Below are 26,681 nucleotides of genomic sequence, written 5' to 3'. Positions count from 1 at the left end.
GTTCAGGGATAGGTAGCAAGGAAAGAAGAAAAGGCCTTCAACTACATCAGGTGGCAGGAAAGTGCTTAAAAGTCCATTTACATGATGGACAATTCTGGAATAGGGCTATGAGAAACTAGCTAGGCAACTGAAAGCTCCCTTGAAAGAATAGGAAGTCAGCTACAGAATATGGAAACTGACTAAAGTGGAAATTATGATACAATGGGATCAAAAGGCTTTAATGGAAGGAGTGATAAACTGAGAACCAGAAGACCTGAGTTCCAGTCTTTATTGAATCTCTAATTTTTTTTGGAGGGGGGAAGGCAAGGCATTTGGGGTTAAGTGACTTGCCCAAGGTCACACAGCTAAGTAAGTGTCAAGTGTCTGAGGTCAGATTTGAACTGGTGTTCTATTCATTGTGCCATCCACCTAGCTGTCCCATTTTTTTTTTTTGGTATAATTATGGGAAAGTCACATAACTTCCTGGTTTTGAGTTTCCTTATATGTAAAATGAACAGGTTTAACCAAATGGTCCCTAAGGCCACTTCAAATTTCCGTGCTTTTCTGAGTGACCGAAGGAAGTCATGGTTATCTTCTTTAGTGGAAAGCTTTAAAAATAATTGGATTCTCCTACTTCTGGGGATAGTTTTTGCTTCTACTCTACTCAATGCAAAACCTATGTATCCTTCAAGGTCCAGCTAATAATTCCTGTCTTCTCCATGAAGATTTGACTAATTTCTTTAATCAGTCAACAAGTATTTATTAAGCACTTAACATGTGTTAGGCACTGTGATAAAAATAAAATAAAAAAGAAAGATAGTTCCTTTTCTCAAGGAGGTGACATTTTAATGAGAAGATAATGCATTAAAGAAAACTGAAAGGGGGAGGTGGGGATGGAGGGGAGAAAGAAGGTATTCAGCACTGGGATGGATAAATCTGGAGGAGTACAGCCTGGTGACAAATCTAGGACATTCTTGTCTTCCTCTCTCACTTTCATCCTTCAATATCATATTTTACTCTAGCAGGATGTCATTTAAACAAACATTTATTAAATGCCTTCTCTGTGCAAGATAGCTGTGACAGAGGCAAGGGATACAAACATAAAAAATACCATAGAGCCTGGACTCAAGAAACTTCTCATTCTATCAGATATAAAATGTTTCTCATAAATTATATATGTATTCATATCACACATGGCCAGTTTCCTTTGTCTATTTACAATTATACTGCTGCTACCTAGTCTAGACTGGGTTCAAATTCTGGCTCTGTCAATAACTACTTGTGTGATCTGTGAGATCTTCAATCTCTCTGGGCCTCAGTTCCCTCATCTGTAAAATGAGATGGATTAAATGACTTCTATTGTCCCTTCCAGCTCTAAATCTAAATATACTGAGATCTTTGAGTTATTCTTAAAGATATTCCAACCTATTACTTCACTTCTCAGAATTATTCCTAAAGTGTGTGGCTGAAATGAATTATTCAGTTTTCTACTCTCCTCTCAGTTCAGTAACATATTCTATTGTTTTCTTTTTCCCAGCTCCATGTGCTTCCTCTCTCCTCCTCCCTCCCCCTTCCACTTTCCTGTTTGTTCCCCATTCTTTTCTTCCTTGAACTTCCTCCAATATTGCTAAATATGCTTTCCAGTGTTGGCCTAGCTGGAACATGTCATAACCCGGAGTGGCATCATAATACTTTGGGAGGTGACTGGGTAATCAAAGGGCCCAAAGCCCTTCATTCCCTAGTCTTCCCAGGCAGCATGAGCCCCAGGGCTTTTGTCACATAGGCTGGCAAAGTGCTCTTCGAGCTCTGTTAAAGAGATTATCTGGGACATCTTTTTCAGTAGCAAGAGTTCTGGATTTTGTTCTTGAGATTTGGAATTTGTAGAAAAGGCTTTTATGTTTTAACAAAGCACATTTGTACAGTAATGACTTTGGGAGGGACCATGCAAACCTATTATGTTGCAATGGCCAAACGGGACCCCGAGATAAAATGTAGATCTATTGCATCCTTTGTCTTTACCAAAGCATTTGAGAGACTCTCCAGTGGTCACCAAAATGTAAACAAAGAGATGCCAGTTTATTTTGCCTTTGTCTGGGCCACAACCCACTTCCTTCCTCCTTGGACCAGCTGCCCAGACTTCAAGACAATAATCATTAACCTCTTTCATGATAAGTATCTTGGTAGATATCAATTAACCAATGGAATCTCACTAATAGCCTGACCCCATTTTGACAAGTGGGGAAAATGAGACCCAGGTGGAAGGACCTGCAGTCCCCACCCTCACAAAACCACATCTGGAGAATCATAAAGGAGACACACCATTTAGGGACTGAGTCCTATAGATATCTCCTTCCTCATAACTAGTGAGGAGTGACTGAGTTAAACATCCTTCCCATCTCACATAACACTTTAGTTTCTTAACTCTCATGCAATGATCATTTAAAAGTGCATGAGAGTGTACAATGGGGGCTCCCTCTTTTCCTCAATACCTGAAACTGTGCTCCGCCAACAGGAACGTAACAAATGTTTGTTGAATGACTTAATGTGGTGCCAGAAGCAGTTCCTATCCCCAGTGCTAGACAGGGCCTCCCTGAGAGTTCCCTCTCCAAGCTGTGTTAAAACTGTTATTAAAAGATGAGTCCTCTGCGCTGGCCTTCCCCAAACTCGGACTGACCGCCCGCCCCTGCACAGAAAGACTGAGTCAGAGCCAAAAAGAGAAAATGCTGCCCGACAGGTCGGACGAGCTGGGAGGTCGTTCTTCCGCCCTGAGGTGCGCTCCCGCCCCGTCTACCCGCCCACTCTTCCACCGGGGCGCCCGGACCACAGCTGGCCACACAGCTGGCTTGGCGCGGCGGGTCCGGGGCTAGTCTGGGCGTTCCCTCCACACCGGGCGGGCTGCGGACACTCCCCCGGGGTAGCGTGAGGAGAGGAGGAGCGGGCACAGTGACGAGGCCAAGGGAGGAGGCAGGGAGGACAACAGAGGGAGGGCAGATTGACAGCCGGGCAGACAGACTGCCAGCCTGGGGCCTCGGGCGCCTTACTGGAACCCGAAGGACACTCCGGCTTCGCTGCCGCCCTCCCGCCCTCCGCACAGCTGGAGGATGCTGCGCTACAGCTCCGCGGTCACCCTGCTTTCGGGCAACGGGGCCGCTTCCTCCGGGGGTCCAGGCAAGAGGGTGAGTAGTGGCCGGAGGACAGGGGCTCTCCGCCTTTGTCCGCGGTAGCCCAGTCTGAAGCGATCGCCTCCCCGCTCCCCAACTTTCTGCCCACTTCCTGTCCCAGACCCCCGCCCAGCCAAGCTCAGCCCCTTCGCGAGCCCACCTGCTCCCCAGCCCGCAGACCACCTACAGAGGCGCGGCCCCACGGGAGGGAAACAGGAGCTGAGGTTTAACTTGGTGCGATTGCTCACTGCCGTGCCCCCCTTAAGCCTAGGAGGAGGGGATGGCATCTGCTTAAGAAACACTTCAGCTGGCTTAGGACCCAAAGGCAAAGCTGGAAAGAAAATTCCGAACTTTGTCTGTCCGTTGGTTGAACTGAAAGGACAGTATGTTTGCGGTGTTAGCTGACCGTTAGTAATTTTTCTAGGACTGGCTTTAGAAAGGAGATGTAAGGAAGGGGAAAAGGTCCCTTCTAACTCCTTCATATAGTGCTTAACAACAGAGAAAAGCCCTCTGGGAGCCAGGTGACTCTCTTTACTCTGACTTCCCTTAGTGGAAATCACAGTTTTTCCTTTCGAGTTACTTAGAAAACCCAGTGATTCTATGTGGATTCTTATAGCTCTGAACCTTGGATACCACCTCCACAATTCGTGTTAAGAAACCGTTTTATGTACCTTGAAATTATGTATGTAAATCAGATCCCTAAAGTTAAGTGGCAGCTGCTAGTATTATTTTCAAAACAGAGTGTTTCCTATTTTCCTGAGAACTTTCCTCCATTTTAGAGAAATTCATTTAGAAATTAGAGTGCTTTTTAATATTTAGTAATAATCATTAGTGGTCAAAACTTCACCCTTTACTTCCCCAAAGTCAGTTGCCTAATGTTTTTTAATCTCATGTTCATGTTTGTGTGTACACAAATGTATATGCACCTATATAGCAGAGGCCATCCTTGGTCACATTTTTAGATTGTTACTATCACTCAATAAATATATATTAAGGGTCTACTATGTGCCAGGCATTGTGCCCTGTTGCTAGGGATACAAAGAGGCAAAAGACAATCCTTGCCCTCAAGGAGTTTATAATCTAATGGATTACTGACAAATTGCCTCCCAAACCGGAGCTACTTCTGGGTAGTTTGGTATTTCTTGCCTGCTCTGAAGTTTTTACTCTTTTAGGTACGTCTGTTTTAATTAATTTCCTACTACCATAAAGACATTAATGGCAATCAATGCCTTGAGGCCTTTAAGGTTCTTTGGGGAGGATGGGTTTAGTAGGGAACTTGTTGAGATTTTACCTAACTTTGACTCTTGTTTTTGAAATCTAGCTAGACACAGATCAAAAGGACTTTATCTGATTTTTAACTTCAAAATCCAGGATCTCAATTTAGTCTTCTGGTAATAATGGTCTTTATACAAAGATATGTGTTCATTCAACTTTAGGGAGATCTTTGTTAATTATGACACAATTAAGAGAGTGGAATAATTAAGCTTTACAAAGGCTAGTCTAGAGGAGAAAACTATGGGTAGATAGTAATGTGACCAGCAACTGATCGACTTCCTCAAATGCTCCCCCCCCATCAGTTACCAAAACAATACTCTAATAAATAAATGAGCTTGTACTCTTAGTGTGGTATGACAGAAACATCTTTAGAAAAGGCCTTGTCTTTGCAGTCAAATGGCGTTGAACTCTTTGGTCATTTTGGATACTCCTAGAATCACATAGTTTACGTGGTTTCCAACTCTCCCGACGAACACGGCTCCCAGTTTTGTGTTCACCAGTTCCTTAATCTGGAAAGAAGACAGCTCAGCTCTCCAGTGATTTTTCCTCTTCCAAGGCTGCCAGCTCTAATTATGAATTTCCAGTGCCTCAATCTAAAAAGGTGCCATTTCTGAATGGGAAAAGGACACTGGATATATCATTAATCACTTCATTGAGTATTGGAATGGTTAAGTGGAAGAAAGAGGACATTTTGCTTACTTTTAAGGGGAACAAACATAAATTTTTTTTTTGTTTCAGTTTTATAGTTCAGATAGCCAAAAAAAACCCAATAACTTTACTTGGAGGTTTGTCAGTGATGACTGCCTTCCTTTGTGATACTGCATAAGAAGTGAAACTGGGACAATAAAATGTTACTAGCAGGTGGAATTATAGTTTTATCAAAAGGAGTACATCAGACATGAGTAGGGGAGATAGGGAAGACACCATGTTTTGACAGGATGAAATCTCAAGCAGAATAGAAATGGTTGCTAACAGCTGAGGGGGAGTCAGGAATTCTCTGTATCAGGTGTCAAAAAATGATGTATCCAGTCTGGCTTATTATTGGGATTTCATTCGTTTGATGATTGTCACTTAGAAACCGTGATTGCCTCTCAACAGAAGTTGTGCCTAAAGAAATGAGGAGTCATTTCTGTCAGCTCAGAATCAGAGGTGTGAGAAGTGTAGAAATGTGCCAACCAGCCAAGATTGTGAAACAAAAACGTCTGCCTCCAAACCAGTTGTGCACTAAAAATAGTTTTATCTACAACAACAGCAGGAAGATAAATTGGAAAGACTTGGAAGGAAAACATGACCAGAAAAAAAAACCTGAATGATAACCTTGGATGAAATCAAACATTTTGACATTTCTTTGTCTTTCAAAGGAGTGTTTAGAATACTAGGGTGATCCCTTGAAAGTAAGGCAGGCACTTTCTCCCTCAAGAAAAAGGCTTTGTGTATTTGTGAGCTTCATGTGTCCCAGACTGCAACCAAATGTGATCTGTTATTCTTTTGTACAGGGTGGTGACTAACACAGTATACTGAATCTTTTCTCTAACAGCAGACCTTATTTATAGCCACAGGTGACTTGATTGCTAGCTGACAACTGACTACTAAGAGATACTTAGAAGAAGGGGAAGTACTCAAGCTAGGGGGAAAAGAATTAGGCATCTCCTCTCTTCCTCCTCCACTATTTTCTTTATATTGGACTACTGTTTCCTCTGCAAAGTATTAAAATTAACTTGTTAGTCATCACTTCCTTGTTTTTGTATCAATATCCTAAGTCAAACCTGAGTTTGATCATAGACTCATAGCCTTAGGATTGGCTGAGCTTTATAAATAACTTTCTGAGCTGTCAGTGACACTACTGGGCAAACAGGTGTTCATCTTCATTTACTTTCCCAATAAATATATCAAACCATAGAAATGGCAGAATTTTAGAATTGAAGAGACATTAGAAGGAATGAATGAAGGGGAAGAATAAATGCATCCATCACTTACTGTTTGCCAGGCTCTGGGTTAAATGCTGAGGCCACAGATATAAAAACAAGGATAACCCCAGGCCTCCAGAAGCATGTAATCTAAAGGGTATGGGTGAAGAAGGAGAAGAGGAGAAGTATTTATATACTATGTGCCAGGCACTGTGCTAAGCATTCTTAAACAAATATTATCTCCTAAACATGGGGAAGTAATAGCTAGGGAGGAGCACTTTGGACTAGAAAATGACATGCATGGTGAGTAGGGTTAGAAGTGAATAGATTGATATCACTCATCCAGGAACTACGGTCGTGTTGAATTATTGATCATAATTCATGATTCCAGAACTGGAATGGAGGAGAAAGTACTTGAGTTAGCCTAGTGGCTAGGTTGTAGAAGAGAAAGCTGGAGAATGAGTGCTTTCCTGAAACAGTAGTTGAGGAGGCAGTCCTCCATCATGCCCTAGGGTCCCTCTGAGACCAGCTACTGAACAACAACCATTTGTTCCTGGAGTATCAGTGTGGCTTTAGGACACAGCCTGGTACAGCAAATATAGTCCTTAATGCCAGGCAGTAGAGGAAAAGTGCAAAAAATAGTGTCACGACCTTGAAGCTAACTTCACTGATCTTAGGAAAATGTCTTTAATAATGTGAGTCATCTTTAGTTCTAGAAGCTACTAAGGAAGTTTGACTTCTTTGAATTCGCCATGGCCCTAGGGCTTCTCCATGGTTCATTGTATCTAAATTGATGGCTGTTCCTCTTTGTTCCCAATGAGTTTAAGAAATCAGCCGGTCAATAAAATTTTATGAATATCTTACTATGTGCCAGGTACTGTGCTAAGTCCTAGGAATACAAATAAAGACCTTCAAAGACCTTCCATTCTGTTAAAGGAGACAGCATGTAAATAATTAGGTACTTGCAAGCTATCCACAATAAAAAGAAAGGAATCCAAGAAAGGAAGGCGTTAGGAGCTGGGGGACCAGGAAAGGCCTCTTGCAGGAAGGTCAGGTTTGAGTTGAAACGAAGGAAGTCAAGCAAACTAAGGGGGAGGTGAAGGAGCTGAGAATTCTAGGCATAGCGTACAGAGAGTGCAAAGGCACAGAGATGGAACGGAGGGTTGTGTTTGAGAAAAAGCAAATAAGCCAGCATGGCTGGATTACATTGTAGATGGAGGAGAGAAGAGTATAAGAAGACAGAAAAGGCAGGAAGGGGCTAGGTTAGGGGTGGGGAACCTGTACGTGGTCTTGAGGCCAGAGCTTTCCCATCCCTGGGCTAGGTTATGAAGAGCTCTATAAGCTAGAGAATTTTGTATTTGATTATGGAGGGACTGGAGAGCCACTGGAGGTCATTGAGCAGGAGTAGGGAGTAGACATGGTCAGACCTATGCTTTAGAAAAATCGTCTTGACTACTAAAACAAAGGTGGATTGGAGTGAGAGAGAGAACTGAGGAATGGGTTAAGAAGACTTGCAGTACTCAGGGCAAAAGCCGATGAGGGCTTGAACTAGATTTTAGCTATATGAGTGGAGAGGAGACATACGTCTTGTCAAAAGGGCAAGACTTGGCAAGGGATTGCCTACATAGGGTGAGTGCAAACTATGTAACTATCCAGTTTGTCAGTCTGTTCTAGACTTAATAAGATCATAGGCGTTAGAGATGGAAGGGAATTTGGGCTCATCTAAAATAATCCCCTTATTTTACAGAGGGGGATATTAATGCTCAGAGAGGTTAGGTACCAAAGTCCCAAAGGTAATAAATAAGACTTGAACCCAGATCCTCTGACTCCTAGTTCAAGCCTCCTTCCCCTTAACTATGAGATACCCCAAAATTAATTGAGACCTGGAAGTTGGTAACAGTATGCAGCAGTTCAACAGATATTCAATAAACTCTTATAAATGGTGCATGGTGCAAAGATGGATCGACACGGTCCATGATTTTGAAGAGTTTACCAGGAACTGAATTGTTTAGGCAGCAGAAATCATCACCAGTTCTGATACAGTCACAGAGGAGTCCAAGTCCATCCCTTAGAGCAGGGGAGGAGGGTAAAATCACATTGTGTTCTTTCCCTGCCACTCCTCAAAAGACAAGATATAGGTGAAATGAGGTTAAAATAAAAAATTAGGGCAGCTAAGAAGAGAGAGAAGAGATCACAAAAGGGCCACCTGAGAACAGGGCTCATATTTCACCTCTTTGGCTTGGTGATGGTGTGCTTATAGTCTGCTTATACAGCTGGGAATCCCAGGTCTTACTGAGAACCAATTGGTAGGAGCCAATCTCTCCTTCTCCCAAAGGGCTGCTGTCTTCTTGAGTCACTGCCTAGTCTCAGCAGCCACAGGGTCCCCCAGAGAAGTAGTCAGGGATAGGAACTTCTTTAAGGAGGAGTCTGGATAAGCAATCAATAATTAGTCAGATGTTTATTAAGCACCTACCATGTCAGGCACTGTGCTAAGTAAGCCATGGGGGGACAAAGAAAGGTAAAAGACAGTCCCAGCTCTCATGGAACTAGCTCACAGTTTAATAGAGAAGATAACATGCAAACAACCATGTCCAAATGAGCTATGTATAGGATAATTGGAAATTGTCAACACAGGGAAGGTGCTAGAATTAAGGGAGATCCTGTAGAAGGTGGGATTTTAGCTGGGACTCAAAGGAAGCCAGGTGGTGAATATTAGAAGGGAGAGAATTCCAGAAATGGGGGGCAGCCAGTGGAAATTCCTTGAATCAAGATGAAAGGTCTTGTATGAGAAACAGCAAGTAGGTGAGTATCACTGGTTTTCAGAGGACACAGTGTATGTAGATGTATAAGAAGAATAGAAAGGGGAGGCAGGTTTTTAAGGGCTTTGAATGCCAGAAGATTTTGCATTTGATCAGTATAGGAGCAGCCTATTGTAGGCGGAAGACAGAGCATCAGCAATTCAACCAGTAAAATGTATTCTAGGATGGTTAGGAAATCATCCTTATCCCAGACACAAATGATGAAAATTGCCCAGTACAAACAAAGGGAATATATATATTACATATATTTTACATGTGTTTGTATATATACATGCCTATGTGCACATATGTGGGCAGATGTGTATATATTTTCACATATATATGTGTGTATATATGTATACACATATATTTAGTTAGTTGGTAAGCGTATAGTTTTCAGATATGGGGCAGGACCCATGATGAAAGACTGGACACAATACCAGTTGGTATAGGCAGACAAATTATGTCAGCCTGAGGGTTGCTTGGGCAATAGTCAAGATAATGTTTATGGGTCTTGAGAAATGTCTGTTTAACTTTTACAGCTTTGCTTTTCTGATCCTTCCCTGCCTCTATTCTGTAACTTTGTTTACCTGTTCTTTCTATTAGGCCCATTGCCCTCAGACTGGGTATCTTAGGGGGCACTGCAGCAGGGCTCAACCAAAGCCTCACTACAAGGCATCCCACAATTCTGTTGCTATATAATTCAGTGATGTCGGGATTGATAAAGAAATAGAAAAAAATGACAAATGAAGCTACTTTCCTTCTTGAAAGAATCTTCAGAGAGCAGTATCCCTAAATGTCATCAAATTTCAAAGGCCTATAGAAAGGAGGTAGTATCTGTTCTATATGAATTAATTCCAACAAGTATTTTAGGACCTGCTAACCAAAGGTACAGAATGAATGAGGACTGACCTCATTCAAGTTCCTAGAGTCTGCTTTAAAACTTGGATATTCGACAGACAACATCCCCAGATGTACAAAGAATTTCTTTATTGTCATTTAGGAGTTGTACTCAGTAATACAGGATTCCCCTGTAGTAAAGTACTGGCAATACCAGGTGACTAGTACTAGGGATGTATACCTTGGATGTGGAAATTGGAAGAAGGCCAAAGACCCAAGTATTATGGAGTTTATGTGGTATAACCACTAGCAACAGACCCTAGGCAGAGTTAATTAGTAGTTATCTACCTGAAGCAATTTGTGAAGTATTAGGGAGGCTTTCTTCTAAGCCAAAATATCTACCTTACCCAAGTGCCATAATATCTGATATTTCACCATTAGAAATTAATTCCTTAGGGTTGGTCATTGTTCTCTCTTTTCTGTCCTCTTTTAGAATGTAGATATCTTGAGGTTTTATGTAGTAATGAGGGAGGTAGGACATGAACTTAGTAACACTAAAAAGTTCTAGGGACTTAATCAATTATAGGATGCTTACAGAACCTGACGGAAAAATAGCACATTCCCAGGGCTGAAGGGGATATGGAAAAGGGAAATTGGTAGTTAAAAGTTAATTTAAAAAATTTATTAACAGGTCATTTGGTCCTCACAAAAATCCTGTGAGGTTTGTGGTATAAGTATTAACATCCCCATTTTACAGACAAGGAAACTGAAACTTGGAAAGGGGAAGTGAGACACTCATTCAATAAAAATGTCATCCACTTCGAATTCTGTGTAGGGTTAGACCTGAGAAGAAGGAAGACTTTTGTTTTATCATGGATTTATGGGAACTCATTTATGAATCTGTGACCTCTCATCAGCATCACTGTGCCAAAGGGGCAGATCACAAACCACCTTCTCATCCCATACATTTCTTGTCCATGTTGTTCCATAAATATCCCAATGTGCCTGTGAGTGTCTTAGGAAAGCATTTATTACATGTTTACTATGTGCTAGCCACTCTAGTAAGGACTGACAATAAGGAGAGGCAAAAACAGTCCTAAAATTCGTCTCCAGGCGTTAATCTCTGACTGTCCCGCAGGCCTGGAGTGCTTTCTCTCCCCTCAACTTCCTTTAAGTTCCAACTAAAATCCTACTTTCTAAAGGAAACTCTCCCCATCCCCTCATATTTCCAGTGCCTTCCCTCTGTTAATTATTTCCCGTATATCCTGTATATAGCTTGCCTTGTATATATTGCTTGCATGTTAGATAATAAACTCCTTGAGCACAGGAATTGTCTTTTGCCTCTCTTTGTATCCCCTGGCACTTCGCACAGTGCCTGGCACATTGTAGGTACTTAACACATGTTTATTGATCGATTGCTTTGAATTTGGGTGACAACTTGCATGTAAACAGATACAATACAGGCAAGGTCCATTACCTTTTTTTGTATCCCTAGGCTTGGCACCTAGGAAGTCCTTTAAAAAAATGATTGTTGACTTGTCTTATTGAAAAACAGTAGTATGGGTTGAGGGAGTGCATCGGAAAAACCTGCAGAAGATGGAGTCTGAGCTGAGTCTTAAAGGAATTCAGGGATTCTAAGAAGCCGAGGTGAGGAGAAAAGTATTCCAGACATGTGAGGGGCAACCAGAACAAATCCTCTAAGATAGGTGATGGAATGTCATGTGGGAAAGACTATTACCTTTGGAGTGAGGGAAGTCTTGGGTTTGAATTCTGGCTCTGACACTTGAAAGTTGTGTGACCTTGGGCAAGTCACAACTTCTGAGTGAGTCTCAATTTCACTGAGACCATAAAGCGAATGATACATTGCTCATAGAGTTGTGTTAGGGAAAGCCACTTGTCTACCTGCATGTGCCATGTGAATGAGTTGTTATTTTAGTATTTCATAATACCTATGCAACACTTGGATTGGCTCATAATTTGCTATAGCCCTTTCCCAGGCACGTGTGCCCTCGATACAGTCATAAATATCTATCTTACGCCATGAATCAGTGAAATTCAACTTGGAAAAAGTCACGCATGGAACTCAGCTTAAACAACCCAGGAAGCTGGCCTTTTGAGCTGCCATTAGGAATGGAGCAGGCCATTCTGAAGTAGTTCTCAGAGACAGTAAGTCTCAGAGCAGAGGTATAGACGTCTACAAGACCTTTGGGATGGCCGTGCAGCCAGTTTTTATGAGTTTGCCTCAGTGTAGAAGAGGGTGTTGGGATTGAACTCTTCAGCCACATCCACACTGATCGTGTAGAGCAGATTTTCAAAACAAGAGATGACACTGAGAGTCCCCTCACAAATGTTTCTCTGAGAGGAAAAGAGGCAGAGGAGGAGGCAGCGACCCATGTGTGAACTAGCCGACCTTGGTATTCAGTTACAATATGGACTACTCTGAAGAAAATGTAAATACTGCTGGTGACTTTTCAGACCCATCTGGAGAAATTCTGCTGACTTTACTTTTCTCTGTTTTCTCTAATTATCTTCCTGACTCCTACTCCTTTTTCCCTCAGTGCTTGTTTTTCTTTCAAAGGCAAGTGCTTTTGACATGTATCAGTCACCAAAATGTTCAAAATGATTACCATTACATAATACCCCGTAGAACTCCAGCCTGAGAAATCCAACTTTGATTTTTATTTTCATCCAGATTGCACAATGAGGAAGTCCCAAGGGGACTCACTTAAGCCCCTCTTGTTGCCTGAATTAGAGGCCTTGAGATGGCTATGGGCTTCATTGTGAATGAGGGATGTATGCTTTCTGACAGGTTCAGCAGAGTTTAATTTTAGGCTAGTTCTTTATAGGTGTTTTATCTGGAGGGAACATGGTATGTTGTTGTTTAGTTGTCCAGTCATGTCCAATTCTTGGTGACCCCATGGACCATAGCATGCCAATGTTGTCCATGAGGATTTCTTGGCAAAGATATTGGAGTGGTTTGCCATTTTCTTCTTTGGTGAATTAAGGCAAAAAGAGGTTAAGTGACTTTCCAGGGTTACATAGCTTCCCAGAAAAAATCCCCTTAATAAAAGGATTCTTCCATAAGATTTGGACTCAAATTGCCATACTCAAGGACCTAGAAGGTCACTTGTGGCCTTGAGGCCACAGGTTCTCCATCTCTGATATAGTGCTTCCTTCACCAAGTAATCTTTCACATGACAGCCAAAATAACCTTTCTAAGGCATAGGTCTGACCATGATTTCTTCAATTCAAAAGTCTTCAGGGGATCCTTATTGACTAAATATAAATTCTTTAGGCTGATGATTAAGGCCCTCTACCAAATGAGGTAATGAGAAAAGTATTCCAGATTTGGGGAGGGGCTGCCAATTCAAAGCACTGAAATGGGTGATGGAGTGTTATGTGTGAAAGAACATTCCAGTTGGAGTCAAAAAAACCTTGATTCTGAATTCTGGCTCTGATACTTAAAAGTTCTGTGATTTTGGGCAAGTCACTTAACATTTAAATGAATCAGGGTTTCCTAACCTGGAATCTGTGAGCTTAGAAAAAAATGGCTAACCGTCTTTCATGATCATTGGTTTCTTTTGTAATCTTACATATTTTATTTTATATACTGAAAAACATCTGGAAAGAGGTCCATAGGCTTCAGCAGATTGCCAGAGGAGTCCATAGAACAAAAGGGTTAAGAACCCTTGCCTTTGACAATCAGCTTCAGACCACTTTTACATTACCTTCTTTGCCCGCACCACTAGACTCCTGCAGTTCCTTGAACTCTCCATATCGTGCCTTTGGCTTCTATGTGTTCATTTGGTATTCCTTATGCCTGCAATGCACTTCATCCCCATTTCTGATGGTCAATTCCTTGTTGGATCTGATGCTGCTTCCTCAAGATACCTCAGCTGCCAGTGTTATTTCTACCTTCAGATTTTCTTAGAATATTCTGGGTCTCAACCTTTGCTCCAATGACACTCTTTCTTATATCATATTTATCTATGTGCATGTTGCATGTCCCTAGTAGATGAAACAACTTGAGAGTAAGGACCCTTTTGAAAAATCATTTTTTCCCAATTACATGGAAAATTTTTTAAACATTTATTTTTAAATATTTTAAGTTCCAAGTTCTGATCCTCCCTCCTTCCCCTCCCCCATTGAGAAGGGAAGCAATTTGCTATAGGCAATGAATATGTTTTGATGCAAAACGTATTTCCATATTGGTCAGGTAAAAGAAAACACATACCAAAAATAAAAATAAAAAACCACAGAAAAATAAAGTTTAAAAAAGTTTACTTTGATCTGCTTTTAGACTCCATCAGTTCTTTCTTTGGAGGTAGATAGAATTTTTCATCATGAATCCTTTGGAATTGTCTTATATGTAGTTGAGAATAGCTAAGAATGACTCTGCTTAAAAAAAATTCGCAGCCTGAACACATTGTCTTGTACATTGAATATGGTTAGTGTGTTTGTTGAGTGTTGTTGAATGATGACACAGGTGGGATATGGCATCATCTTAGCATGGTGTAGTGTAAAAGTTTCAGGACTTGGGGTCAGATAGACCTTGGATTGAATCTTATATCTGAGGCTTGTGATCACAGTTAGTAAGTTAGTAAGCTCTTAACCTTTCTGAGTTTCAGTTTTCTCATCGATAAAATGGTGAAAATGGTCACTTGTAGTTGTTAGTCAATAATAAATATAAAATGCTTTGTACATTTTAAAACAATCTTCAAATGCCAGTCCTTACTCTCTCCCGTGTTTCTGGTACCATGTAACAGCAGCTCCAGTGAGATTAGAGAGAAGTCAGTCTGTGATTCTTTGGCCTTGGTAGCCCTTGGGGAAGGCCAGGAGTACGTTGTCCTGTGTTCTTGGATACCGTGGTAATTAGGGTTATAAAATGCTCAGAGAGATAAGACTTTCACCTGAACTTGTTCTTATTCTATAGGAAATTTTCCCACAGGAAAATTGATATCCATTTTTTCAAAGAAGAAAATTAGAACGTGTGGTTTAGGAAAGACATTCCTTTTGAAATGCTTTGTTAAAGATACACTTTTACAGGCTTCTTGGTATATGCTTGTAATCCCTGCTGCTTGGGGAGTTTGAGGCTGATGGATTCCATGACTTTGGGACTTCTGAACTACAGGAGGGTTGAAGCTGATTGGGTGTCTGTACTGTCTGATACCAATGTGGTAAGTGTCCTGGAGCAGAGGGCCAGAAGGCTACTAAAGGAGTTCATTTCAGGTCAAGAAAATGGAAGAGGTCTAAAACTTCTGTGCAGATCATAATGGGGTCAAGCTCATGAATGACCACTGTACTTCTAGCCTGAGTGAGTTGGGGGCAGGTAGGTAACACAATGGATATAGTACCAGGCTTGGAGTCAGGAAGATCTGAGTTCAAATCCAGCCTCAGACACTTACTAGCTGTATGATCTTGGGCAAGTCACCTAGCCCCTATTTGCCTCATTTTCTCATCTGTAAAAAGGGGACACTCTAGAGAAGGAAATGGAAAACCATTCTAATATCTTTGCCAGGAAAATCCCATGGACATTGGGAGCACTTAGAGTTGGACACAATAGAATGATTAACAGCAATAACCGACAGTTACTAGTGATGTGACTATTGGCAAGTCACTTGGTCTTGGTGACCTTTCAAAGGCTTGTTACTTGTTCATTATGGTTGCAAAACATTTCCCCTGCTGGCCATCTGTGGCCACGTTCTCCTCATTTATTCTAAGTTCCTTCTATGAGAATCTTACCTTGGTTTGACATCAAAATAGGAATTTTGTCTGTGGTAAAATATACATTACCTGGAAGTGGTAGACAGTGCTCTGACTCTTTCTGGTGAGGATGAATTAGATGCTAAATTATCTAGTTTCCCATTGTGAAGACCGTCTAGAAAAGATGAGATGAGGACAGACTGATTTCCTTAGGGTCTGGGGGAGTTGGTAAGGAGTAGGTGTGGCAGCTGAAAGATAGCATGGGATAGACAATAGGTGGGTATAGGAGAGTGTGTCAAGGTAAAACTGATCTGAGAAGTGTCCTGCATACCTGGAGGCTGAGAGGAGTAGGAATCTATGTCATGCTCTTGAGAGGACCAGCTAATGGAGTCTTTTAGGGTAGAGGATAAGAGGTAGAGAGGAAAAGAGGGTGGGGGAAGGACCCTTGAGAGGGTGAAGGTACTGCCCATAAAAAGATTGTAGGTCAGTCTTTTTGAAGTCCAGACCTTGCCAAAGAATTAGAGTATCTAAGTGGGAGATGGGGACCCAATAAGTTGTATTTGTCTATCAGAGAGGAGTTAGGCTTTGGCATTTGGAAAGATCCTAGGAATGTGCTAGGTGAACCAGAGTTGTTGGGAGTCAGGGGAGTAAATTCTCTCCAAAGTGACCTGGATTAGATGCAATTTCTAATTGTCATTTTTTCCCCAATCATTTCCATTTCTTCCTGACCCCACTGGGGTATTTTCTTAGCAAAGATACTGGAGTGGTTTGCCATATCTTTGTCTAGTTCATTTTATAGATGAGGAAACTGAGGCAAATAGGGTTAAGTGACTTGCCCAGGGTCACATAACTAGTAAATGTCTTAGGCTAGATTTGAACTCAGGGAAGATGAGTCTTCCTGATTCCAGTCCTGACAACTCTATCCACTGCATCACCACCTGCCATTTCTAATTAGGAATGCACTAAATAGTGCATTGAATTGGTTTCCCTTTTTGGATGATACCTCTTGAAATAAGCTTTTATAGCTTTAGTATTGTTCCAGGGAATGGGGATCTGGAAATTCAAGAATCCTGCAGAAGTTTTCCCCCAGATAGTATAATTATATATAGACTATGTATATGTGTATATATATACATATATATAAAATTCTGTCTGTAGATAGGTAGGCAGATAGATAGATTAAAGACACTGTGTTGCACTGTATATTTGAGCTGTGGAACACGGTGAATGCTCTCAGGCTCTCCTGAGGGACCAGTGCACTGTTGTACTATGGCTCAGGTGCACCTGTTGAAGCTGTAAATTCAGCCCATATGGGTGTTCTTCAGGTGATAGAGTCTGTATGTCCCTATTTTCTATAGTAGTCACCTGTGTAGGGAAGGTGGACTTGGTCACAATGCAGCCACGGGGGAGATGATACTAACAGCCAACATTTCTCTAATGCTTTCAAGTTCAGAAAACGCTTTATATATCCCTGTGCTGTGAGGAAGATGCTATTTTCTACCACAAGTATTGTCTCCATTTTGTGGAGGAGGAAACTGAGGCTCAGATAGCTGAAAGAACTTGCCCGTAGTCATGCTGCTTAGCCCAAGAGTCTTCTGGCTCCAACTCTAGGGCCTTTGTGACATTTGTGCCTGGCCTGGAGTCGCTCACCTCATGGTTAAAAATGTTAAGAAAACTTTTTTTGATAGTTCTTTTTCCTAAGGGATTTGGAGGGGATATAAATCTGAATGACTTTATGTTGCCTTTCTGGATGACAGAGGTAGTTTATAATAATAAATGGAAGATGCACTTCAAGAGGAGGCTGATTAGGATGATGAGACAATGAGAAATTATCACATGCAAAGATTAGTTGAAGAAATGGAAGTTGTTTAGCATCCTTATCTGTAAAATGGGGACAATATTTGCCCTGCTTTCTTCATAGACTAATTGTGGAGAAAGTATATTGAAAGCATGCAATTGCTAAACAACTGTGAGTCCTTGTTTATGAGTTATGATTCTGGAGAAGATTTTGGGGGAGGATGACAGCCTGTAATCGTGTAATTGAAAGGCTCTCATTTGGGAGAGAGATGAGATTTGTTCTGCTACTCCCCAGAAGGCAGAACTAGAAGCACTGGGGCCAAAGTTGCGGCAAGGGAGGTTTCAGCTTCTACTTTCCTCCTGGTTACTATGTTGTCTTTGAATTTTGTGGTACTGCTTCATATATTTCCCATCGAAACCCAAAGCTCCAATTTGCATCTCTAAGATTGGGTGATTTTTTCATACACACACACACACACACACACACACACACACACACACTTTTTTATAGTATGCATACATATACATATACATACACATATACATATATATACGTATACATATACATATACATACACATATACATATATATACGTATATGTGTATATATACGTATATATATATGTAGTCTCTGCTGCACTTGAATTAAAATGCAGTCATAACCCCTAATCTATTACTCCTTGTTCTATTTATCTGGCCAGTCTTCAGTCTCCTGTGCTGAAGTCCTAGTGTCCTGGGCCCTCTTTTGTTTGCACCCACTGTCTAGGTGATACCATCAGTTCCCATGGGTTCAGTTATCTCCATACAGATGACTCCCAGATCCAGGGGCCTGTTTTCTCTCTTGGCTAGTCCTGTGTCAACAATTATCTGTTGAACATTTTGAACTGGATGTATTGCAGGAAGCTTAATTCAGCATATCCAAAATGGATCTTATCATCTCCTCCCTCAAACCTCTCCTGTCTTCTGAACTTTCCTATTTCTGTCATAGATACCGTGGTCCTCCCAGTCAAATTGGTTTGATTCCCCCTCAACTCTTTGCTCTCCATCCATTGTCCATATCCAATCAGTTTTTGACAATTCTACCTCCACAAAATCTGTCGAATCTATTCTCATTTCTTGCTGTTATCCCATTCTCGCCAATATGACAACTACCTTAGTTCAGTCACTTGTTATTTCTCAGCTTGACTAGTGCTGTGGCCTCCTAATATGTCTCTTTTCCTCAAGTCTCTCCCCATCTCTTTCCATCCTCTACACAGCTGCCAAAATAATGCTTACAGTTCAGGTTTGACTATGTCACTGATACAGAGTAGGCACATAATGTTTGATGAGTGGTCAAGAAAAAGCTTCCTATACATTCAAACTGTCTGAAAGTAGAATGAGATGCTCCAAGAGGTTGTAGGTTTCTCATCACTGGAGGTCTTATAGAGATTTCTGTTGAGAAATTGGTTGGATTACATAACACCTGCAGTTCTTTCCAACTCCCTTATGTGTAGACTTTAAATCTCTTTCAACTTTAAAGTTCATCTATTATCTTAGGTCACTAGGATCTGTAGTCTCAAACATTTCTACCATTAATGCCTGCTCTGTATATGTATGTGTCTCTTCCTTAGGCCAACGTCTGCAGATTACGATTAACGGTGCCCCCTGACTGCCCAGTCCCGGAGCAAAGTGAAAGGAAAGAGGAAAGAAAGGAGCAAGTAAGTAGTTTTGACACCTGAACTCTATCAAGTAAATGGTATTTGGACCTACTTTAAATAAACAACAAACACTAAAACCCTTATGCCTCTTAGTGCTGCTGGTGGAGGCCTGCTTTTTCCTTGAAAGGCTATTCAAGTTGAATGACAGGAGCTCAGTTAGTAAAAAGCACCATCATCCCTCCCTGATCTCATTTCATGTCTCCCCAGAAAACATCCCTTTCCTCCCTGTCCATGACTACCTTCCTTTCCTCTCTCCACCCCCTTCTCTTGTTTCTTCATAAACACTGTTGAGCTGTTATCTCTGAAACCTCCAGGGATACAGACTTTCTAGCAGGAGGCATTATGAGGAAAGGCCCCTTTCCAGCTCATGGGAATCAAAATGCAGCATTGTTTGTAGGTATTACAATGTTGCCAAGCCTTTTTTGCCACAGACTTTAATTTAGCCCACCTCAAATCTCCCTCTGTTGGAAGGAATTTTCTTTGACGTCACAATAGTGCAGATATCTGGGGTTCTGTTTAAGGTAAATGAAAAGGTGTGTGATAAGGTGTAGGCTTAGAGAAGCAAAAGAAGAGAGCAGGGGAATAGACTTCTAAAAAGCAGGTTGGGCAAAGTCCCATGATGCCATGCCCCCAGGCAATATTCAAGGACACAGTTGTTCCCTCTGTACTCTAGAAAAGTACAGAAAGTAGATATTATTCCCAGGCTACCAGACAACTACAATGTTGACCTCTAGATTAGCCAGGCTTTAGAAGATAGGGAGCTAAGAATGTTCTCTCACTATTCCATAATGACTTAGGGATACATGGTGTATGAGAGAGAACTTGACCAGGAGTCACAGGACCTGATGTCCTACCTTTGCCATTTAACTAGCTGGGTAAGCCTGGGTATGACTTTGGATAAGTCACTTAACCATTTTGAGCCTCACTGTCCTCACATATTCACCTAAAAAATAGGGATGGTACTCGCATTGTCTGCTGCCAGGGGTTATCATGAGGGTCAAAGGAAATATTATAAATGAAGAATCCTATGACTATAAAATATTATCTAATAGTAGGTGACATTTACATAGTGCAGGAAGGTCTATAGTACATTTTCCTCATTACCCTTGGGGGTTATGGGTGAGGTAAGTACTATTTAAACCCATTTGACAGATGGGAAAACCAAGGCATAAAAGGTTAAGTGATTTTCCAGGGGTCCCTATGGCTAGTAAGTATCAGAACTTAGATCCTCTGTATTTGAACTCAAGTGGCTTAACCCTGAAAACAGTGATCTTTCCATCATATCTTGCTGCCTCTCTATTAATTTATTATCATCATTGTTACAAAATAGTTAGCCATTATGCTAGTTTTTCTGTCTTTCTGGATGACATGACATACCAAAAAAAGACAGTGATATTATAGATTCAATATCCGTGAAAAACAAACAATAAACAAAATAAGAAAAGAATCTTTCATAAAATTGTTAATATATCGGACTGTATATTGTAACCAAGAAGAACCAAAAAAAATGAGTTTGCTTCTTGTCTCCTTCTGATTTCTGTTGGGGGTGGAAGCTCAATTCCATGTGGACAGTCTCGGGTGGGTAAAGGTGGGAACTTCTAAATCTTAGAGTTCTCATGAGGCCCCCCAGAAAACAGCAGGGAAACGAGGAGTGAGACCGAGTTATCTCGTGTATTTCCGCCTCTTCCCGTCAGAAACGTGATGGGAGGAGCATCCCTGCCCTCGAGACTGACCCGGATCTGGGCACACCTATTGTTATCTAACAGGCATGGTATTCAGGTGTAAACTATGCGGCCAGAGAGCTTAATTAGGGTCAGGAAAGCCTGAAGGAGCTCTTAGCTCTGGAGGGGCCCTTACAGGACAGAAGGCGCCTCTTCCCTTTTCCTCTCTTCACTCTCCCTTCCCCCTCTCTCCCCACTTCCACTTCTGCTTTCATTCCCTCACTGTAAGATCTTTGCCTCCTTGGGAGATTTCTCTCTCCCTCCTAAGGAAGAGTTCTCCCTGCACATGTAACCGAGACCCTGAATAAAGCCTAACCCTTGTTCGACTCCGGAAAGTCTCTTCTCTCATACGTTTATCTGGTTTGGCCAGCCGAAGACCTGCGAGGTAAGGTAAGACTCGGGTAGCCCTCAGGCCTCTAGGCCTGGCAGATTTCATCTGAAATTCCATTAATGTTGATTACATGAGTAGTTGTAGTTCTAGTAAATGTAGTTGTAGTAAATGTGTATACTTTTCTTATTCTGTGATCTCCCTTCACATATCTTTCCATGATTCCTTGTATTTGTCATTTTATTACACTGAAATACCTTTAATATTAAGGGTGGCATAGAGGGTAGAAAACTGGCACTGGAGCCAGAAGGCCTGGGTTCAAGTCTCACTTCTGATACACACTGGCCATGTGACCCTAGCCAAATTATTCACCCTCTCAGTACTCTAAGTAGTGCTATAAGATTGTAAGTTTCAGAAGGTGCCAACCTGTAGCTATATAGAATGTTACGCTCTTTAACAATGATAAGGTCCTCATCTTTAAGTACCTTAATTTGTTTAGCTATTTATTGGGCAAATAGTTTCTTTCTTCCTTTCTTCCTTTCTTTCTTTTATCAATAGAACAGCTTTGAATGTACTTTTTACAAAAGATCTTCCTAACTTCCCTTTTGTTTCATGTGATCAGTTTTATGACTTATTGAAGACTGCCATATTGCTTTGCAAAGGTCTACACTTGCACCAACACAGGGAATCATCACAGTGGTTATGCAGAGTCCTAGTTACGCTCTCCTAGAAGTCAATCATGCATGTGTCTGTTTTAATAGGTGCTATTTCTACATTGCAGTAACCACCTAGGGAAAATTCTCAGTTCCCTGAATTTGTAGGTACATAATTTTCCTGAAGTATTCCTAGAGACAAGAGACCCTTGGTGGTCTTCTCACAAATGCTACTGCAGTATAAAAGGTCACCATTGCCTTGACTAGCATCAGAGCTGAGCCCAAGAGAGAGCCACCCTGGCCTTAGTATAACTTTGGAGCCTCCTGACTGAGCAAGGAAGGACTGAGAAGATTTCCAGGACCAAACATGAATCTAGGATGAGGGCAATAGGACAGCAAATGAGAAGGTTCTCATTTCCCAGGGTTTTGCACTGATAACATACAGGACCATGTAAATGGGTGGGAGTGGCAGACACAGGTGTATTAGAGCTCCTCTTTGAGACCGAATGCAAAACAACCTAGTCTGGCACTAAAATCTCATTGGCAATAGCAACTGAGGCTGACCAAACAATTTCCTCCAATTACTTATAGACATCCAGATAAATTGGGCTCTTTTGTGGGATCATTAGCTTTCTAGTCAAGAGAGGAACTTGTCTCCCTAGTCTAGAATGGACGGGTTCCAAAGGAGCCACACTTACTCACATGAACAGAGTAGAGGGGAAAATATCAACCCAGTAGCAAAGGATGTTCCTAATCTGCTCAGTCCTGAAAGTCTTCTTCTAAAGGAAACTACCACTAATAGCTTCCATTATTAGTGAGGAGACATATAGCTCGTCAGATCACCAGTTGTAAGCCTTTATTGCTTTTCAACTTTGTAGACTATGAGCTCTGGTGATTCAGTTTTCTGTTGTGTGCATCCTGGTGATTTTCCCTTCTCCACCCTCCCCTTCTCTTTCCCCATACACACTATCTGTGTACACAATCCCATCTTGTTTTAACGTCTCCCTTTCTCTTGTTCCCTCCTTTCCTGCCTATATGGCATCTGTTTTGAAGGCAAGGTAAGCAAGGTAGCAATTTATTATCCATAGTGAGTAACTTACAACATAGCAACGACAGTGAGCTGCTCATAAACAAAAGTAATTGTAGCTTACTCAGCCCAGAACAAGTATCTCTTCAGCAAGGTTCCTGATGGATAAGGCACTGGACTGGAAGTCATATTCTGTGATCTTGGCCAGATTTCCTAAGCTCTGCCAGGTTATTTGGTACCTTACTTGGTATCTAAGGTGCTCAGTCAGTATTTAATGAGCATTATTTTAGCTTGCTTACAGAGTATTTTCTAAATTGTCCCCAGTCATACAAATGACCCATTAATTGGCTGTTTTTTTTAATGCCATGTCTTGTTTGTGGATCCAATTTTGAAAATACGTGTGTGTGTGTGTGTGTATGTGTATGTGTGTTTGTGTATTGGGGATGCTAATTGTATTCAGTCACTGGAAACTCAAAAAGTGAGAGAGCATGGAAGGGGCGATACTTTCATTCAATAGTAAAAACTTAGAAGGAAGAAAGTCATAACCAATGGCATTTTGTATTTCTCTTTGCTTTAACAATAATGGATGAATGAGAGCTTTCTGCTGTCCTCACTCTGACACTGATGTTTATTTAACATCATAGACTGCTACCAAGTAAACAATGGTGTCTCTCATAATCTAGTTTCCATATTGTAGTTGACTGGGCTGATCCAATAGAATGAACTGACAAAATAAAATAAATGCAAGGGAGGAGATGCAATAACTCTATTATATATATAGATATATACATATATTTACACACACATACACACATATATACATACATCAATTTATATGTGTATGTGTATATATGCAGCTGTGAATGAGTGAATGAATTAAAAAAAATTAAGTGCTTGTCACATGCAAAGCACTGTGAAGTTGCTTAGTACAGTGTCTTGCACATAGAAGGTCCTTAATAAATTTTATTCACTGACTAGACTTGAAGGAAAACAGAGTTCATTTTGGGGGAATGCTTATCCCTTGTCTCACAGGGATTGACGGTGCCATGTGCAATGCCTAAAAGACTTTTGACTCTCTGTCCTAATAGAGAGGGCCCACCTTCAAATAGCCCTATGTTCTCATGGACATACTCCTGTTTGAACATAGTAAGTAATTAGTAAATGCTTTTTATTTCATTCATTCATTCGTTTGTTCATTCATGTCTCCGGCTCCTAAAATGCTTCCCAAGAACTGCTTGTTGGATTGCTTCAGAGAAGGGAAGATTAATATAAATAACTACTTTTACCCTGAGAAGGGTAAAAGGGTCCATCTGCTTCATGAAGGAGAACATATCATAATCACTTTACACGGAAGTTAAAAGAAATCGAGATAAGGTCACATGGGTCCAGGTTCATTTGAGAGTCTTCCACCATCCTGGGAAAATGCGGTTTGAACATTTAAATTTTGTCATTCAAATCAGCTATGAGTTTTAAGTTCTTTACTTAGTGCTGTGTGTTTTGTTTTGTTTTTAATATAGAGATAACAGTTATTAAATCTTAATTTGGGTCTTATTTTCCTTTTTCTCTTTCCCCAGATTTTTCAGGCCTAGCTATTAGTATTGTTCATACAACATGTTACTACTTCTTTCTGAAGGTTTTCAAAGAAACTTCTTTTTTAAGAGAGAGAAGAGAGAGAGAAAAAGAGAGAGAGGGAGGGAGAGAGAGAGGGAGGGAGGGAAGGAGGAAGAGAGAGAGAGAAAGAGAGAGAGAGAGAGGGAAAGAGAGAGAGAGAGAGAGAGAGAGAGAGAGAGAGAGAGAGAGAGAGAATGTTTTGCAGGGGAAGGAGTCCTCTTCATTTTTATATAATTAGGCCACTTAAAGTCAGTTTGTGCTTTGCTACAGCTATTTTTTTCTGGCCTTTATAAGACATTAGCTTCACTAATCAGGCACATATTGACAGACTTGGCCATATTCATCTCATGAGATACCCAGAAGTTATGTGGATTTCAGCCAGGCCAAAAGTCAGAGTGCAAGATTTAGAGTTGGAAACTCTAACATAAAGACCATCTAGTTCTAATCCTTTATCTTACAGATGAGGAAACTGAGGCCTGGAAAGGTTAAACAGCTTCCCAGATCACACAAATAATTAGCAAAACTTAGATTTTAGAGGCAGCATGATGTAGAGGGAAAGATGTTGCATGTGGAGTCAAAGGACCTTGGTTCAAATTTCAGGCCTTCTAATCTGACTTTGGATAAGTCTCTTAACTTCTTTCAGTCTGATTTTCCTCATTTGTGAAATAAGGGTATTGGATCAGGTGACTTCCAAGGTCCCTAGATAGCTCAGTGGTTAGAGTGCTGGGCCTAGCGTCAGGAAGACTTAAGTTCAAATCTAACCTCAGACATTAGCTGTGTAACCTTGGGCAAGTCACTTAACTTCTGTTTGCCTTGGAGACAGTCAGGTGGCTCAATGGCCAGAACACTGGGCCTGTAGTCAAGAAGACCTGAGTTCAGATCTGAACACACCAGCTGTATGACTCTGGGCAACTTACTTAACCCTGTTGGCTTCAGTTTCCTCATCTATAAAATGACGTGGAGAAAGAAAACCACTCTAGTATCTTTGTCAAGAAAACCCCAGATGGGGGCAGGAAAAGTGGACATGACTAAATGACTGAACAATGTCTCTTCCATCTGTAAGTCTATGAGCACAGAATACTTTAAATCCATACATAGGCTCTTGCCAAAACACCAAGGCTGCCTTGTTTACTTCTCTGAGGCAAGAAAGGTGCCTTTTTAAGCCTAGTCCTTTACTTAACCTGCTTTGGGAGCTATGAAATACCTCTTTTCCTGTGACATTCATCATAGCTACAGGAGACAAAACAGTGTCAAGTGTGAATAATGACTTGAAACTAGTCATTTGGTAACATTGACAACAGGTCAGAGCACATTCTTGAAAACCAGGTGCTTTGTGCACAATGTACTGTAACATTCAGTGCATAGCAATGCTCGAAGTAAGAGGCACTGTCACTGAGGCGGGGGCTCACCCACCATTCTGTCCTTTGTTTCTCTGAAGTGAGTTACTACAGCCGCCCTCTGTCAACTCATGTTTATTACAGCCTTTGAATATTAGTGTTAGAGGAGACCTTAGCAGTCACCTATTTCAACTTAATTTTATAGATGAGATCCAGAGATACCAAGTGATTTCCTTAAGGTCACGCAGTTATAGTGGAAATACTTAGACTAGAACCCAGAATGCCTGATATGTAGTCTAATCTATACTGCTCTGAATTAATTTAGTTCAATCCAATTCAATTTAACAAGCATTAGACTGACTATATATGCCAAGACAGGGACTGTGGATTCAAAGATTAAAAAAATAGAATCACTTCCTACCCACAAGGGACTTACATTCTCCTGGAATGACTAGGAGATAAGGTAATGATACTTTTATCTGAGTTGTTCAAAAGAAAATTGCAACTTTGTGTGCGTACTTTCTCTGTCCATCTAGATTACATTTTCTTCCTAGGTTAGTTTATAGGAACATGATTTCAAGCTGGAAAAAAATTTGGAGGCCATTGAGCTCAGTATCTCTTTTAAAAAAATGTTTAAAACATTTTACAATAATTTTATTGATATGATTTTATATTATTGATATGATACGGATAGGATATGATTGATATGATAATATTGATATAAATTGATATAATTTTACTCCCTTTTCACCTTACTGTGGAGCCATCCTTTATAATAAAGAATGAAAAGAGGAAAAATAAAGCCAGCATTTCAGCAAAACTAACCAATATGCCAAGGAAGTCTGAT

At 40.9% G+C, this 26,681-nt stretch overlaps 1 protein-coding gene across 7 annotated transcripts in view; it reads left to right on the top strand.

Moving 5' to 3' along the window:
• Positions 1 to 2,773: 2,773 nt before the first annotated feature.
• Positions 2,774 to 26,681, top strand: part of MYZAP (myocardial zonula adherens protein) — a 118,443-nt gene continuing 94,535 nt past the window's right edge. For all 7 annotated transcript variants that reach the window (XM_072615715.1, XM_072615717.1, XM_072615726.1 and 4 more), the window contains exons 1-2: positions 2,774 to 3,155; positions 19,071 to 19,157. In XM_072615715.1, the coding sequence (XP_072471816.1) occupies positions 3,081 to 3,155; positions 19,071 to 19,157 (162 nt within the window). In that variant the 5' untranslated portion in view covers positions 2,774 to 3,080. The remainder of the gene's footprint in view (positions 3,156 to 19,070; positions 19,158 to 26,681) is intronic.

This window comes from Notamacropus eugenii, chromosome 1 (genome assembly GCF_028372415.1).
Source record: "Notamacropus eugenii isolate mMacEug1 chromosome 1, mMacEug1.pri_v2, whole genome shotgun sequence".
NCBI lineage: Eukaryota > Metazoa > Chordata > Mammalia > Diprotodontia > Macropodidae > Notamacropus > Notamacropus eugenii.
Note: the sequence above shows the minus strand (reverse complement) of the source record. Positions and strands in the feature narration are given on the sequence as shown.